At 41.9% G+C, this 17,757-nt stretch overlaps 1 protein-coding gene across 3 annotated transcripts in view; it reads right to left on the bottom strand.

The window, feature by feature from the left end:
* The window catches only part of PRDM10 (PR/SET domain 10), a 95,066-nt gene that overhangs the window by 41,344 nt on the left and 35,965 nt on the right, over nucleotides 1-17,757 (bottom strand). For all 3 annotated transcript variants that reach the window (XM_069566621.1, XM_069566620.1, XM_069566622.1), the window contains exons 4-5: nucleotides 17,055-17,114; nucleotides 380-605 (exon numbers count right to left, since the gene is read on the bottom strand). In XM_069566621.1, coding sequence (XP_069422722.1) covers nucleotides 380-605; nucleotides 17,055-17,114 — 286 coding nt within the window. The remainder of the gene's footprint in view (nucleotides 1-379; nucleotides 606-17,054; nucleotides 17,115-17,757) is intronic.

The raw sequence follows: 17,757 nt of genomic DNA on the forward strand, positions 1-17,757 counted from the left end.
TGTGAAAGAAGGAATGGCCGGATCTGCCGGGACTGGACACCATCATGGGCTGGCAGCTGGAGCTCTGAGATCAGAGGCTGAGGCTGGGTCCTGACCCAGCCCCAGCCCCTGTGACACCAGCAGGCTGCCCAGCTTCCTCTGGCAGCCACTCGTGGATGTGATCGGAGCTCTAGTAGCAGCCAGCACCTCCCTCCCCGGCCGCCCGAGGACGACAGGAAAGGGCCCTCCCTCCCCGGCCGCCGAGGATGGCGGGAAAGGGCCCTCCCTCCCCGGCTGCCCGAGGATGACGGGAAAGGGCGCCTTCGGAGAGACAGCAGAGTTTGCACTGGGAGCCCTAGCAGAGGAGCCCACCCTGCGCCCGAGAAGCAGCTCCGCTTACACAAGTCGTGGGGGTCGAAGGGCCGAGGCGGGTCAGGTTCCCAGTCGTCCAGGTCAGTGTCCTCCCCGTCTTCCTCCTCCTCATCCTCAGAATCCTCGTCCTCATCCTCGTCCTCCTCCTCCTTGGCCTCCAGTCTGGCCATGGGGTTCTGCAGAGTCGCCAGAGGGTCCGAGCCATCCACACTCTCAATTGAGGGTAACACCTGGTTGTGCACCGGCAGCGAGGCCTGGACAAGGTTTAATCACAATGTCAGCACAGCCCACATGGGGTTGGAGGGAACCCGGACACACAGAACACGAGCTTTTAATGGAAGGCACTCCAGTATTCTTGCCTGGGAAACCCCACAGACAGAGGAGCCTGGGGGGCTACAGTCCATGGGGTCACAAAGGGTCGGACACAACTGAGCAACTAACATACACGCACACACTCTTCTCACCAGCTCCCTCTGAGGCCGTGCAGAAAGGCCTATCTATGGACAGTAATGAGGAATCTGTTTTCATTTTTGCTGTTTCTGTCTCACATCTGGGCTCCTTTCATGTCAGCAAGAGTTTCAAACCTCACAAGCCCCTGCCAGAGAGCTGAGGACCCTCATGTTGACTCCACCCTTCACTTTAAGTCCCACCTCCTCACTCTCTCAGCCTTTCCAAACTTGCTTGAGAGGCCTGCCCTGTGTCCCCGGAGACTTCAAATACGAATGTAACAAACCCTTCCACGCCCTCTTGGAGCATGTGTGGTACCATCAGCTGCAACATCTTGGTTCTGGGTAGGGCTCTCCTGCAGGTAGCCACACCCTACTGCAGGTAAAGGCCTGACCAGCCTGCAACCATGTGGCTCTAGAACTTTACATGCGGTGCAAGATGCAGGTGGCAAAATTCAGTGGGTATAGGCGCACTTTCACACACTCCAGAGAGGTCAAGGTTTGACTTTGACCTTAAGAAAAGAGATGCCTACTTGGTTCATCATGCTGAAATTATCTTTTGCAAATAAGACATGGTTTATGTCATAGATTAGTTTTGCCACTTTACTAAATATGCTGGAAGAAAATAATGTTGCCTTGAGAGTCCTCACCTGGGGTTATACACCATCCAGGCCCTCTTATGCAAGGGTATTTCTCCTGCCCCATTAGCACCATCAGTCATACTCAAGCTACTTCCCTTGCCTGGATCTTTCCTCCCCTAGAATGCTCGCTCTTCCCTTTAGGCAATCTCCTAAACCCTGTCCTCTTCCACCTCTCCAGGAACCATCTCTGCCCTCTCTCCTGTACATCTGCAGTCACAGAAGTCCACCTGACAATACCATCCAGCCCACCAGGCAGCCCAGATGGTTCCGAAATAGCTCAGGAATGTTACCAGGGGATCAAGAGCCCCCCAAATTTCCTCTCGAGTTAGACCAAGTCAGTCCACCCCTCTGCCACATGAAGACAGCTCCTCCAGGACTTCAAGACGAAAACCCCTAGGTCATGGACTCATTTCTCATGAGGCAAATCATCCAGATCCCTCAGGATCTTGCTCTGTCCATTCAGCCCTCAGTGGATCCCCACCAGCCTGCACCTGCGCTCACTGAAGACGGCCACTTCCTAGTGCTGCTCCATCAGGACTCTGTAGGTCCCCAAGACCCCTGTGCCTAGCTGTCCCCTCACAGAGTATAAGGAACCCCTATCTTCTGCTTAGGACTTAAACAGTGGATTTTTACTTAAATGGCAATTTATCCCTACAAAATTTCATTGTACCGCCTCTTCCGTTCTTCCAGCCAGGCAAGATCCTTCAGAACCTTGGTTCTCACATCTCACACCTTGGCTGCCCCCCCAGCTTGGTTTCCATTGCCCATTTGCGTGCATTTTCACGTGAGTCCAGCTTGCCACTCCAACTGCACCACAGGGACGGAGACCACAGGCTTTGGAGTCAGACAGATTTGGATTAAACTCCTGGCTCCACTACTCGGCAAGTGAACAAACTTCTCTGAACCTGTGTTTCTTTATCTGTAAAAAGGACATTAGGATTAAATGAAATGATGTGTGCATGAGGCCAGTAGTAGTGTCCAGTATTTAGTAAGTGTTTACTATTAATCATAGATTATTATTATCATAAGTCCTTTAAGGACCGAAGCAATAGCACATGTTTCCTCTACAGCCCTAACAGGCTGCTGGGCACATGGCAGGTGGGCAGGGGAGGTCAGGTTGCGGAGAGGAGGTTGGCCCTTTGGAAAGGATGTCAGTCCCTCTAGGCATCGAAAGGGACTCTGCCGATCGTCACAGAAAAGTACGTTTTCAGTTGTGCATCTACGTCTAAGAACTTCTTGAACTCCATGAAGAAACAGTATTGTGGGCGTTTACAGAATCTGACCTGCTCTGGCAATTAAAGGTCACTGCCCAACATGAGAAACCCTCAGGCTGAAGAAGGCAGATAAGATCAGCTGCCTCAAACAGCACCTGCATGTTTGAACTGTGCACTCACTCAGCCCAGGAGCCCAGACTCATTTGTGATATTCCACCTGCAGCTCAGGGCCTTGTACAATTGTCGACAGGAGGACACGATTCTGGGACATGCTCCTGCTTCAGCTTCAATAAAAACAAGAAAATGCCCACTGGGGTGAGGTCTCAACAAGGAAAAAAGAGCAGGGACTTCTGGCCATGAAACTCCGTCTGCCACCCCTCTGGGTCCTCACTTGCTCAGCTCCCACTTGCTATCTCAGAGCGCAGCTCTGGTATCACGCTTAGGTTTGAGCCACTTAAATTCTATGCCAGCGTTAGGGATGAATGTTATCACACACTGAGCAAACCAAAGCATACATCCACCTCCACTCCTCATAAATTCTTCATCTCTTTGCAGAGCTGACCTGAAAGAATAAAATCAGCAATTGAGAGTTACTCCTGTGAAGCTGCGATGTTATTTTTTACCAACTGATGCTGCTAGAAAGACTGTGGTCAGGCAAGTTACTGCTGGCTTCTCGCCACTGCTGAAAAGCTGACATTAAAACAGAGCGACAACCTCCTCATCCCCAGGCTGCAACTCTCCTCAAAGGCTGTGGCAAGAAAAAGGCTGGAAGGCTTCAGCAGTATCTGGAGCAGGGATTCCCAGCCTCCAGGATCTAATGCCTGATGATCTGAGGTGGATCTGATGCAATAGTAAGAGAAATCAAGCGCACAGTAAATGGGATGTGCTTGAATCATTCTGAAACCATCCCCCTTCTGGGTCTGTAGAAAAACTGTCTTCTAGGAAACAGGTCCCTGGTGCCAAAAAGGTGGGGGACCATTGAAAGAGAACGGATACTCTACACACAGATAGAACATACACCAGAATCATGAGAGTTACTGGTGAAAAGCATGGCTGATCATCAATTTGTAGGTAAGAACTGTGTATATCAGACAGCCTGGACCTTAACACACAGAAGGCATGTGTTACAGATTTGTTTAATTAATAATTCAAATTCAGCTGCCATTCACTGGGTGCCAGGCATACATCTAAGCTCCTTTGAGGCCAAATCATTTTACCACCAGCTCCTGAGAGGCAGAGATGAAATGCACACCCTCATTTGGCCTGGCTTTCCCACTGCCTCACAATGGCCTCTGCAGCGTGGGGTCTGTTCGAGGAGGAGGTAAACAGCACACACACCTTGTGGGCCAAGCAACAAGCTAACACACCTGCTCCTGAGGCAACAGCCAGGCAGCAGGGCGGGGAGCCGTGGGTGTCAACTCCACTTGGAGGGAAAGAATAGTAACAAAGATAGTGTACGCCCCTGCATGTTGTCACGCACCATAAAATGTGGGAGAGGAAAAGGAATTTGTTAAAGTCATGGTATACTTTCTCCTTCCCACTTAGCATCACTCTCGGTAATTATTTCTGAAATGACATCACGCGCTGCAGGACACAATTTATCTGAGAGGGAACTATGAAACGACGCTGGACGGCAGCAAACACAACAGAATGCTCTGGGTTCCTGCTGAGGCCAATCATGAGGGCAGCATGTTTTCCTCACAGTGTGTGGGGAGTCACACACGCCCTTGCTCAGAAACAAAGCACAGACTGCGCTTCTAGTCTAGGAGCTCCATGCTTCCTTACGGATGGGGGAATGCATCTGTGAACAAGGCTTCACGTGGATGTCGCTACCGCTAAAGACAACTGGTAACAGGAACCTTTTTGCTAAGGATAAAAGAAAAAAAAAAAAAGCTCCTATCATCTATGTTAAATCTGCACTCCAGCTTTCTATGCAGAATTTATCCAGGTCACAGAATAAACTGATGATCACTGAGGTGTTACAGCCGGAAATAAAAATCGTGCCGGTTGAAAGGAAACTGCAGTAAAGAGAGGCAAGGCAGTGGCGACAGCGTCTGTAATGCTGGGCTCACAGAGCTGTCTGAGCACAACTTTTCTTTTGTGCAAAGCATGAAACAGGCAGGCTGTTTCAGGAGATGGGAGGAGATGAAGGGCCCTTTGAGGTGCAAATGGCAACAAAACCTCTAATTAAAACGACACCTTAATATTAAAACAACAAAATGCCACTTTGCTTATCAGATTGGCACAATTTTAAAAGAATGCAAATAGCCAGTATGGAAATGGGAGAGCTCATATATTGTTGGTGGGAACGTAAACTTTTTCAGTATCGGAGACGCAATTTGAAAGCCCTATCAAAATAACTTTCCCATTGATACTTATAAATTTCAAACATATCTCAAACAGAGAGAACAGTGTAATAGATGTTATCCACCAGTCACTCAGCTTCAAAAATTATCAACTTATGGCTCACCTCTCTTCAACAGTTCACCCACCCAATTTCCCCCTCACTGGATTGTTTTGAAGCAAACTTCAAACACTATACACTTTCATCTCTAAGTAGTTCAGTAGATAACTCTTTTTTTAAAAAGGACTTTTATATTTTATTATCATACCTAAAAAAAAAATCACTCCTTAATATCATCAAATATCTGGTTATTGTTAGGAGTTCCCCCAACTGTCTCATATTTTTTTCTTTTTTACAATAGGATCGTTCATGTCAGAACCCAAACAAGGTCTGCCTACTGCACCTGACTGATACGTCTCTGAAGTCTCCTTTAATCAGTAAGTTTTCTTTCTCTCTTTTTCTCTGCAATTTGTCTGCTCCTCACAGTGTAGACTGTGCTGACTGCATCCTTGTGGCCTTATAACTTGTTCCGCCTTGTTGACTGTGCCTCCTAGTCACTGGCAGTGAAGCCTAGAGACTCGATCAGATTCAGCTTTCCTTTGGGGGGAGGACGAGGAATACCTCCTATGTGGTAAAACACAAGAGGAGGCACACAAGACCAGGAACCCTATAAAGAATGCTCTCTCTTTGTAGTGATGTCAACAGTGTTCAGGGGGGTGAGCTGGTCCATTCACTACAAAGTGCCTCCTCAGCTTTTTCCTGATGACAGGAGATGAGAAATGGTGATGCTCTAAGCCAATCATCCCCTTTCACTTATTAGCTGGATGCTTCCTTAATGAAATTTCCCTCATCAAGCGAGGATATTCCAGGGGAAAGGCTGGATTTGTGCCCATCACTTACCACTTTTCCCAATAACACTGTGGTCTCCTAGCATCCTGAAAAAGTGACCAAAGAGTACTTCTTTTCCTATCAGTATGAACTTGTGGGTTTTAAACATATGTAATGTGTTTCAATCTATTGGAGATATTTTTCCTTTTTAATGGGTCAAATTATACACCCATTTTGGCCTCTTCAGTTACATCTTGAGTTCTTTTCCCAGGACCCTGAAGAGAAATTTTTATCAGAATTTGCTTCCTTTCATTCTGATAAGACAGGATGTTTCAGGTAGATGTTTCAGGTACATCTCCAGCCCCAGAGCAAGAATCTGGCATTTTTCTAAGTAGCCCTGATTCCTCTTATTGGGAAGCTATATTTAGACACCACATAGAATCATTGCTGCTGGACTGATGACTACATCCAAATCTTTTCAGTGGACAGAATTAGAAAACCTATTTTTTAAGAGAAAAAATATCCTCAGTTTATACTGATATTCTAATTCAAATTTAGGATTCAAACTTTTTATTTAACTTGTGAGATTTTCATATTTGTATCTTTCTTCACTTTTACAAAAATCTTGGTTCTTAAATAATTTAAAATGTGAATATCTTTAGTCTCTATCATTTCTCTTTGGAGAATTTACTCTAAGGAAATAATTTGATATGACATCTATGAGAGCATTCAGCACACTAGCAGAAAAGAAAGAAAGGAAAACAGAGAGAAAGAACCTACATATACAAACAATCGACATTTTAGGAATCAGTGAACTAAGATGGACTGGAATGGGCAAATTTAATTCAGATGACCATTATATCTACTACTGTGGGCAAGAATCCTTTAGCAGAAAAGGAGTAGCTCTCATAGGCAACAAAAGAGTCCAAAATGCAGTACTTGGATACAATCTCAAAAATGACAGAATGATCTCTGTGTCCAAGGCAAACCATTCAATATCACAGTAATCCAAGCCTAAGCCCCAACCAATAATGCTGAAGAAGCTGAAGTTGAACCATTCTATGATGATGTACAAGACCTTCTAGAATTAACACCCAAAAAAGATGTCCTTTTCATCTTGCATTCCATAGGGGACTGGAATGCAAAAGTAGGAAGTCAAGAGATAACTGGAGTAACAGGTAAATTTGGCCTTGGAGTACGGAATGAAGCAGGGCAAAGGCTAACAGAGTTCTCCAAGAGAGTACACTGGTCACAGCAAACACCCTCTTCCAAAAACACAAGAGAAGACTCTACACATGGACATCACCAGATGGTCAATACCGAAATCAGATTGATTATAGTCTTTACAGCAGAAGATGGAGAAGCTCTATACAGTTAGCAAAAACAAGACCAGGAACTGACTGTGGCTCAGATTTGCAATAACTCCTTATTGTAAAATACAGACTTAAATCGAAGAAAGTAGGGAAAACCACTAGACTACTTAGATATGACCTAAATCAAATCCCTTTCAATTATACAGTGGAAGTGACAAATAGATTCAAGGGATTAGAACTGATAGTCAGAGTGCCTGAAGAACTATGGACAGAGGTTCCTCTACCTGTGTAGGAGGCAGTGATCAAGACCATCCCCAAGAAAATGAAATGCAAAAAGACAAAATGGTTGTCTGAGGAGACCTTACAAATAGCTGTGAAAAGAAGAGAAGTGAAAAGGAAAGAAGAAAAGGAAAGATATACCCATTTGAATGCAGAGTTCCAAAGAACAGCAAAGAGAGATAAGAAAGCCTTCCTCAGTGATCAGCACAAAGAAATAGAGGAAAACAATAGAATGGGAAAGACTAGAGATCTCTTCAAGAAAATTAGAGATACCAAGGGAACATTTCATGCCAAGACGGGCACAATAAAGGACTGAAATGGTATGGACCTAACAGAAGGAGAAGATATTAAGAAGAGGTGGCAAGAAAGCACAGAAGAACTATACAAAAAAGATCTTCATGACCCAGAGAACCATGATCCTGTGATCACTCACCTAGAGCCAGATATCCTGGAATGCAAAGTCAAGTGGGCCTTAGGAAGCATCACTATGAACAAAGTCAGTGGAGGTGATGGAATTCCAGTTGAGCTATCTCAAATCCTAAAATGATGATGCTGTGAAAGTGCTACACTCAGTATGCCAGCAAATTTGGAAAACTCAGCAGTGGCCACAGGACTGGACAAGGTCAGTTTTCATTCCAATGCCAAAGAAGGGCAATGCCAAAGAACGTTCAAACTACTGCACAATTGTACTCATCTCACACACTAGTGAATGCTCTAAATTCTCCAAGCCAGGCTTCAACAGTATGTGAACCATGAACTTCCAGATGTTCGGTTTGATGCTGGGTTTAGAAAAGGCAGAGGAACCACAGATTCAATTGGCAACACTCGTTGGATCACAGAAAAAAAAAACAAGAGTCCCAGAAAAGCATCTACTTCTGCTTTATTGATTATACCAAAGCCTTTGACTGTGTAGATCACAACAAACTGGAAAATTCTTCAAGAGGTGGGAATACCAGACCACCTGACCTGCCTCCTGAGAAACTTGTATGCAGGTCAAGAAGCAAAAGTTAGAACTGGACATGGAACGACAGACTGGTTCCAAATCTGGAAAGGCTGTCTACTGTCACCCTGCTGTTTAACTTATGTGCAGAGTACGTCATGTGAAATGCCAGGCTGGATGAAGCACAAGCTGGAATCAAGACTTCCGGGAGAAATATCAATAACCTCAGATATGCAGATGACACCACCCTATAGAAAGTGAAGAGAAACTAAAGAGCCTCTTGATGAAAGTGAAAGAGGTGAGTGAAAAAGCTGGCTTAAAACTCAACATTCAAAAAACGAAGATCACGGCATCTGGTCCCATCGCTTCACAGCAAATAGATGGGGAAACAATGGAAACAGTGACAGACTTTATTTTCTTGGGCTCCAAAATCACTGCAGATGGTAACTGCAGCCATGAAATTAAAAGATGCTTGCTCCTTGGAAGAAAAGCTATGACCAACCTAGACAGCTTATTAAAAAGCAGAGACATTACTTTGCCGACAAAGGTCCATCTAGTCAAGGCTATGGTTTTTCCAGTAGTCATGTATGGATGTGAGACTTGGACTGTAAAGAAAGCTGAGTGCCAAAGAATTAATGCTTTTGAACTGCGGTGTTGGAGAAGACTCTTGAGAATCACTTGGACTGCAAGGAGATCAAACCAGTACATCCTAAAGGAAATCAGTCCTGAATATTCATTGGAAGGACTGATGCTGAAGCTGAAGCTCCAATACTGTGGATACCTGATGCAAAGAACTGATTCATTGGAAAAGACTGATCCTGGAAAACACTGAAGGCAGGAGAAGAAGGGGATGACAGAGGATGAGATGGTTGGATGGCATCACCAAGTCAATGGACATGAGCTTGAGCAAGCTCCAGGAGTTGGTGAAGCACAGGGAAGCCTGGCATGCTGCAGTCCATGGGGTCACCAAGAGAAAGACACAACTGAGTGACTAAACTGATACAAACAATAGTTCAAGAATATGAATGATAGTAAATCCCCATAATAGAACACTGTAAAGCCAACAAAAATGATGATACAGCTTTCCAGGATGTTATTAAAAGAAAAAAATATCATCAAGATGAAAGCTACTTTAAAAGAAAAAAAAATCAAATAAAGTGGTTAAAAATACAATGAACTAGTGAATAAAAACATAAAACCCCAAACAAAATATCAGCAAACCAAATCCAGCCATACAAGAAAAGGAGTTTATTATAGAACGAAAGGCTGGCTTAACTTTTGGTGGTGGTTTAGTCACTAAGTTGTGCCTGAGTCTTGAGACCCCAGTGGACTGTAGCCAGCCAGGCTTCACTATCCTTGGGATTCTCCAGGCAAGAATACTGGAATGGGTTGCCATTTCCTTCTCCAGGGAATCTTTCTGACCCAGGGATCGAACTGGGGTCTCCTACATTGCAGGCAGATACTTAGGTGGATTCTTTACTGACTGATCCACTAGGGAAGTCTGTGATTTAACTTTTAAATATCAATTAATATAATCTACCCTATTAACAATGAAGAGAAAAATCTCAACAGGTTTAAAAAAAGCATTTGGTAAAAATCAACATCCATGAATAACAATCAACATCAATCAATAATAAACATTCATTAAAAACCATAAAGGGAGCTTTCTTCATCAATGTGTTCTTTTTATAAAAATCCTGCCTGCACGAGAGGACTTCCCTGGTGGTCCAGCCGTTAAGACTCCATGCTTCCACTGAAGGGGGTGAAGGTTCAGTCTCTGGTTGGGGAACTAAGATCCCACGTGCCATGTGGTACAGCCCAAGGGGAAAAAAAAAAAATCCTGACACTAAACATCATTCTTCATAGTGAAGTAGTGAAAGTTTTCCCTCGACAATCAGGAAGGAAAATGAGGAACCTACACATCTACCAGCACCAACTCCATTCACTAATGGATTGGAGATCCTAGCCAGCAGAGCAAAGGGGAACAGAAGAAGAAATAAAAACGAAAGGCGTAACCTAGCCAGCAGAGCAACATAACCTAGCCAGCAGAGCAAAGGGGAACAGAAGAAGAAATAAAAAGGAAAGACGTAAAAGAGCAAACATAACAAAATAGAAACAGTTACAGACGGAGAACAAACAGATGGTTACTAGAGTAGCAGAGGGTGGGGGATGGAAAGAAATAGGTGTGGCAAAATAAGGGATACAGACTCCTAGCTGCAAAATAAATGAGTCATGGGTCTGAAACGTGCAGTGTGGGGAATACAGTCAGTACATAGTATCTTTATATGGTGACATGTTATAACTAGACATCATGGAATATATGAAACATATAGAAAAAAATCACTATGTTGTGTAACAGGAACTAAACACACCGCTACCATATGACCCAGCAATCCCAGTCCTGGGCATATACTCTGAGAAAACCACAACTCAAGAAGACATATGTATTTTTTTTTATTGCAGCACTATTTACAATAGCCAGGACATGGAAGCAACCTAGACGTCCATCAACAGATGAATGGGTAAAGCAGCTGTGGTATGTGTATACAATGGAATATTGCTGCTGCTGCTGCTGCTAAGTCACTTCAGTCATGTCCGACTCTGTGTGACCCCAGAGACGGCAGCCCATCAGGCTCCCCCGTCCCTGGGATTCTCCAGGCAAGAACACTGGAGTGGGTTGCCATTTCCTTCTCCAATGCATGAAAGTGAAAACTGAAAGTGAAGTCGCTCAGTCGTGTCTGACTCTTACGACCCCATGGACTTCAGCCCACCAGGCTCCTCCGTCTGTGGGAACTTCCAGGCAAGAGTACTGGAGTGGGGTGCCATTGCCTTACTCAACCATAAAAAGGAATGAAATTGAATTAGTTGTGATGTGGATGAATTAGTGATGTGGATGAACCTAGAGCCTCCCATACAGAGTGAAGAAAGTCAGAAACAGAAAAACAAATATCATGTACTAACACATATATGTGGAGTCTAGAAAAATGCTACTGATGAACATATTTGCAGGGCAGGAATAGAGATGCAGACGTAGAGACTGGACTTGTGGACACAGCAGGTAAGGAGAGGGTAGGAAGACCTGGGAGAGTAGCATTGACGTAAATACATCCCTTTGTGTAAAACAGACGGCCAGTGGGAACCTACTAGGTTCCCAAGCTGAGCACAGGGAGCTCAGCGTGGTGCTCTGTGATGACCTAGAGGGGTGGGATTGGGGGATGGAGGGAGGCTCAAGAGGGAGGGGATATATTTATACATAGAGCTGATTCGTGTTGTTGTATAGCAGAAACTAATATAACTTTGTCAAGTAATTATATTCTAATTTAAAAAAAAAAAAAAACAGACTCATAGAAAAAGAGATCATACTTGTGGTTACCAGAGGTGGTGGGTGCGGGGAAGGGGGAATGGATGAAGGTGGTCAAAACATACAAACTTCCACCTATAAAATAAGTAAGTACTAGGAGTGTAATGAATAGCATGATAAATAAAATTAACACTGCTGTGTGTTATACACAAAAGCAGTTAAGAGAGTAAATCCTAAGAGTTCTCATCACCAAAAAAAGGTTTTTTTATCTCTTTTTTTTTTTAATTTGGAGATGATGGATGTTCAGTAAACTTACTGTGGCAACCGTTTCATGATGCATGTAAGTCAAATCATTATGCTGTACATCTTAAGCTTATAATACATTGCTGTATGTCAATTATATCTCAATAAAACCAAAGGGAAAAAAGATATAAGGACTGCAAAGAAGTAAAAATGTCAGTATTCATAGACAACATAATTATTTACCAAGAAAATCAAACTGTAACTTAGAAAATGAACATTTTAAAAATTATACCAAAATTTAAAAAACCATCAAAAGATACCAAATATCTAACAGTAAATCTATTGAAAGACCTCTACCCATAAGACAATTTTTGAACTTTCATTTAAAACTCAGGGATACTGCTATATATAAAATAGATAACCAACAAGGACCTACTGTGTAGCACAGGGACCTATATTCAATAGCTTATAATAAGATATAATGGAAGAGAATGTAAGAAAAAAAGAATACACATATTTATACATGTATGTGCAACTGAATCACCATGCTGTACACCTGACACACAACACTGCCAATCAACTATATTTCTATAAAAATGTTAAAAATAAATAGATAAATAAAACTCAGGGATAGAACATATTCATAGATTAGAAGACTTAATATTAAATAAAATGTCAATTTTTCACAACTGACCCATAGGTACAATGAAATGCCAGTAAGTTTCCCATAGGACTTTGGTGGAAACTTCCAGGCTGATTCTACAATGTGTATGGAAAAGCAAGTGAAAGTTGTTGTGAAAGTGAAAGTCGCTCAGTCGTGTCCACCTCTTTGTGACCCCGTGGACTATACAGCCCGTGGAATTCTCCAGGTCAGAATACTGGAGCGGGTAGTCTTTCCCTTCTCCAGGGGATCTTCCCAGCCCAGGGATCGATCCCAGTTCTCCCCCATTGTGGGCAGATTCTTTACCAGCTGAGCCACCAGGGAAGCATGGGAAAGCAAAGAGACAAGAAACTCTTGAAGAACTTAGTAGAGGTGGGATCACACTCCTGGATCAATTGTGGTACACTCATAAAACCGAACACGATACAGCTATAAAAACAGAAGGAGAAAAAAAAAGAAAAAAAGAAAAAAAAAAACAGAAGGAGAAATAACCACAGCCACACCAAACGACATGAACTACATGACTCCCCCAGGCACAATGTCACACAGGAGAGCAAAACAGAAAGGAAACCATACTAAGGTATTCCATTTATATAAAGCTCAACCCATGGAAAACCAGGCTAAGGTGTGTAACCTTTGAAGAGAAGGGAAGGAGCAGTGATTAGCAGGAAGCATAAGGATGGATTTTAGGAGATGGGGTGAGTGTCTATGGGTGTGTATCAACTCTTTTTGACCCCACAGATTGTAGCCTACCAGATTCCTCTGTTCACGGAAATTTCCAGGCAAGAATACTGGAGTGAGTTGCCATTTCCTCCTCCAGGAGATCTTCCTGACCCAGGTATTGAACCTTCATCTCTTGCATCTCCTGCACTGGCAGGCAGATTCTTTACCCTGAACCAGCTGGGAAGCCTTTAGGAGATCCCTGGGTCGGGAAGATCCTCTGGAGAAGGAAATGGCAACCCACTCCAGTACTCTTGCCTGGAAAATCCCATGGACGGAGGAGTGTGGTAGGCTACAGTCCATGGGATCACAAAGAGTTGGACAAAACTGAGTGACTTCACTTTCACTTTTTCAATGTTCTATTATTTAATCTGGGTGTTAGTTACAAAGTATGCTTACTTCATATCATTGCATTATTGCTTATAATTTTTGGTACTTTTCTATGTATATGTTATAATTTAATTAGAAAGCTTAAAAACACGATAAGGAAATATGAGGGACACAAAAAAAAATTACATAAATAAAATGGAAAAGAATAGATATAAAAATGATCAGAGAAATGTTAGGTTCAGAAGGTAAAACCAATATACTCACATTGATATTCCTGGGAAAATGAACACATCAAATGAAACTAAAAAGATCTTCAAAAATCTAATAGATGAAAATGTTCCCAAAATAGAGTCTTAACCTATCTATCAAAAGGACACACCCTGTCCTAGGGAATTCTGATTCATGTGCTGGTGAAGTCACTAGACTTCAAAGAAAAACTTCAAGAATAAAGAAAGACTCAAACAGGCATTAAGATAGAGAAGGAATGAGGAAAATAATCAAAATTAGACTCAAGATTTCTACAAAAGTAAATGCCAGGAGATAATAGAGAAAAATTCTAAATAGCTGTGGTTACTGAATAGAACAGAAATGTATTAGTTATAAATAATAACACAACTAATCCCAAACAGTGGGGGAGAGAAGCAGGGGAAGGGTCAGTGTGCTGAGTCAGGTCATCACAGCAGGAGGTGAAGCCTGAGGGGACCAGAGATCAAGACAGGTTAGGAAAACATGAGTAAATTAAGTTTAAAGTATTTAGATTAATAATAGCATTTGGGCACAGTTTTCCCCTGTTTTTCTTTGTCTGTTTTATGTCCAAAGAAGTCTAGAATAATAGTTACCAACTGTAAGTTAATGAGGATGTTTCTGGGCAGAAACATTGTTTGGGTTTTTATGTACTTTCTTTTTTGCATTACTTCAACTTTTTATGAAAAAAAAATCATTACTCTAAAAATTGGTAAATGAATTAATTATCTAGAAATACAAAGGCATTTCATTTTGTTTTTCCTCTTCAGATGTAAAATTGAATTAAATCTAGCCATTGCTTGTTTGGTAGAGTCAATAAATATTCACAGAAATGAACATGATTTGTCTTTATCAAGAATATACTTAATTAGTATAAAATTATTAAAATAAAATAGCAACTCTGCCACAAAATATTTATGTCTCCCCAAATTTATACATATGTCCAAATCTAATCCCCAGCGTGAGGAAGTTAGGAGGTGGGGCCTCTGAAAGGTGACTGGGTCATGAGGATGGAGCCCCTATGAATGGGAAGAGTGCCCTTCTACAAGACCCCAGAGGGCAGCCTCGCCCTGTCTGCCATGGAGGGCACAGCAAGAAGTCAGCCATCTGTGAATAAGAAGAGGGTTCTCACCAGACAACAAATCTATTGGCACCTTGGTCTTAGACTTCGCAAACTCCAGAACTGTGAGAAATAAATTTCTGTTGTTTATAATCCACCCAGTACATGGTAGGAGCTTCCCAGGTAGCTCAGCAGTAAAGAATCTGCCCGCCAATGCAAGAGACACAGGAGATCCGGAAGGGAACGGCAACCCACTCCAGTATTCATGACTGGGAAATCCTATGGACAGAGGAGCCTGATGGGCTTCAGTCCACGGGATCGAAAGAGTTGGACATGACTGAGCGACTGAACAAAGGCACACATGCTACGTATGATGTTTTGTTCTAGCAGCCCCAATGTGCTGAGACAAACTCTCATGCAAGTTGACAGCTCTCACAAAATTGTAGGTCACTAGCAATCAGGAATCGGAGAAGGCAATGGCACCCCACTCCAGTACTCTTGCCTGGAAAATCCCATGGATGGAGGAACCTGGTGGGCTGTAGTCCATGGGGTCGCTAAGAGTCAGACACGACTGAGCGACTTCACTTTCACTTCTCACTTTCATGCATTGGAGAAGGAAATGGTAACCCACTCCAGTGTTCTTGCCTGGAGAATCCCAGGGATGGGGAAGCCTGGTGGGCTACCATCTATGGGGTCGCACAGAGTTGGACACGACTGAAGCGACTTAGCAGCAGCAATAATCAGGAATAAATTCAACCGTAAGTGATACGACAAAGACTCCTAGTTTTCTCTAGATTCCATAAATAATATTAACCCAACTACTGTTCACTTTTCAAATTTTAAAATGTAATTAATTATCCAAGGACTTCCCTGGCAGTCCAGTGACTGAAACTCTGCACTTTGACTGCAGGTGCCACAGGCCCAGTCCCTCATAGAGGAACTAAGATTTCACGTGCTACACAGCATAGTCAAAGACAAAACAGAATAACAGTGTCCCGCTGATTTAAAAATGTAATAATAAAATAAAATGGAAGTATCCAAATCACCTACTAAGACATCTGAAAAGCAAAAGTGCTCACTGATGAGAAAGCTTACTTAATAATCACTCATGACACTCAGTGGTACAGCTGAATAGCAGTCATACTAGCCATCGTGAAAATAAAACTATTTGGAGTCACATTCTTTTTAGGGTAGGACTGACAATTATCAAGCTTTTGCACCTTCTTTATCACTTTCACAACCAGAAGAAAAATAAGGAAGAAGTCCCTCAAAGTCAAGTAGGATATATTAGAAATAGAGGTAAAAGAAAAGAAATGTTTTTAAAGAAAACCAAGAAGAATCTCAATTCTCAGAAACTAAAAGGAAGAAAGTTGCCACTAAAGGTATAGGCAATTTAAGCAGGAATTTTACCCCAATATTTTAAAATAGATAGATCATCATACTAAGTCAGAAAAAGACAAATATCATATGATATCACTTATATGTGGAATCTAAAATGTGATACAAATTAATTTATTTACAAAACAGAAGCAGATTCATAGACTTAGAAAACAGACTTATAGTTACCAAAGGGGAAAAAGGGGTAGGTGTAAATAAAAAATGGATAGACGACAAGGTCCTACTATATAGCATACGGAACTATATTCAGAATCCTGTAATAAACCATAAAGAAAAGACCATTAAAAAAGAATATATATATAATATAAATGTAGATATAACTGAATCACTTTGCTATACACCAGAAACTAACACAACATTACAAATCAAATGTATCAATAATCATAAAAAAAAAAAAGAACAAGTACTAAAATGTTTCCAAATTTCCACAGACACTTTTGAAACTCAGGATTACTCTTTGGAACTTGAACCAATACCCAATTAATATCCTTATTTTAATTTAATGCTTAAATTTCCCTGACAAATCATTTTTGTATTACCAAAGTATTTCAATACATACTGGTTGGAATGTGTTAATGTCGCATTCTGCTTTGTCTTTATTAACAGACATCGAGAATATTCTAAACACATGAGACACAGACTTTCAGAGAATGCACAGTGCAGAGGTTGGGGGTATTCCAGGAAAGGGTAACTTCATAATATTATCCAGAAACAACAAGAAGGCAGAAAAGCAACTCATTACCTGCTGAGCTGTAGCATCCTGTTGGACATAAGCTACTTGGCCTGGGTCTGTAAACAGCGTCTAAACAAACAACAACAACAAAAAAAGCTTATCAATAGATCTTCAGACAGCTTGTCTATGCAGGAAAAATTATCCTACTGCTAAGCACCAATTCCTGAGAGAGTTACTCTCAAATAGCTAGTAATAATCTTTCATTAATAAAGAAGATAAAGACAGTAATCCTATATTTTGCTAAAGCCTTTCATTTATATGTCTTCAAAGAGATTGTAAAAGCTAACCCTCTTCATTGGCCAACATACTGCACACTTCGTGATTTTACTCTAAAGCAAAGCCTCTCCTGAGATTGAATGTCACGGTTAATTAAAAAGGCATTCCATGAACAAGGGGGCATGCATTCTCACGTACCACTCTGTCTCAGGGGTAGACTTGCAATTAAATGAAAATGGTTGGAGATACACTGACAAAGAGAAGAATACTGTATACCCAAGGATTACAACTCTTCCCAATATAAATGCACACTCAGCAGATATAGAAAATAAATAAATAAATTGCATTTAATGTTCCACAGACTCTTTTTTGGATAAAGCCAGTAAGATCATAATTTTCAAAGTTCTTATTATAAACATTATTTGGCTGATAGTCATGATAACTAAAGAAGGAAAACCTTCAAAATTATTTTAGCCAGGACACCACAAGAAATCTC

This window comes from Ovis canadensis, chromosome 21 (genome assembly GCF_042477335.2).
Source record: "Ovis canadensis isolate MfBH-ARS-UI-01 breed Bighorn chromosome 21, ARS-UI_OviCan_v2, whole genome shotgun sequence".
Taxonomy (NCBI): domain Eukaryota; kingdom Metazoa; phylum Chordata; class Mammalia; order Artiodactyla; family Bovidae; genus Ovis; species Ovis canadensis.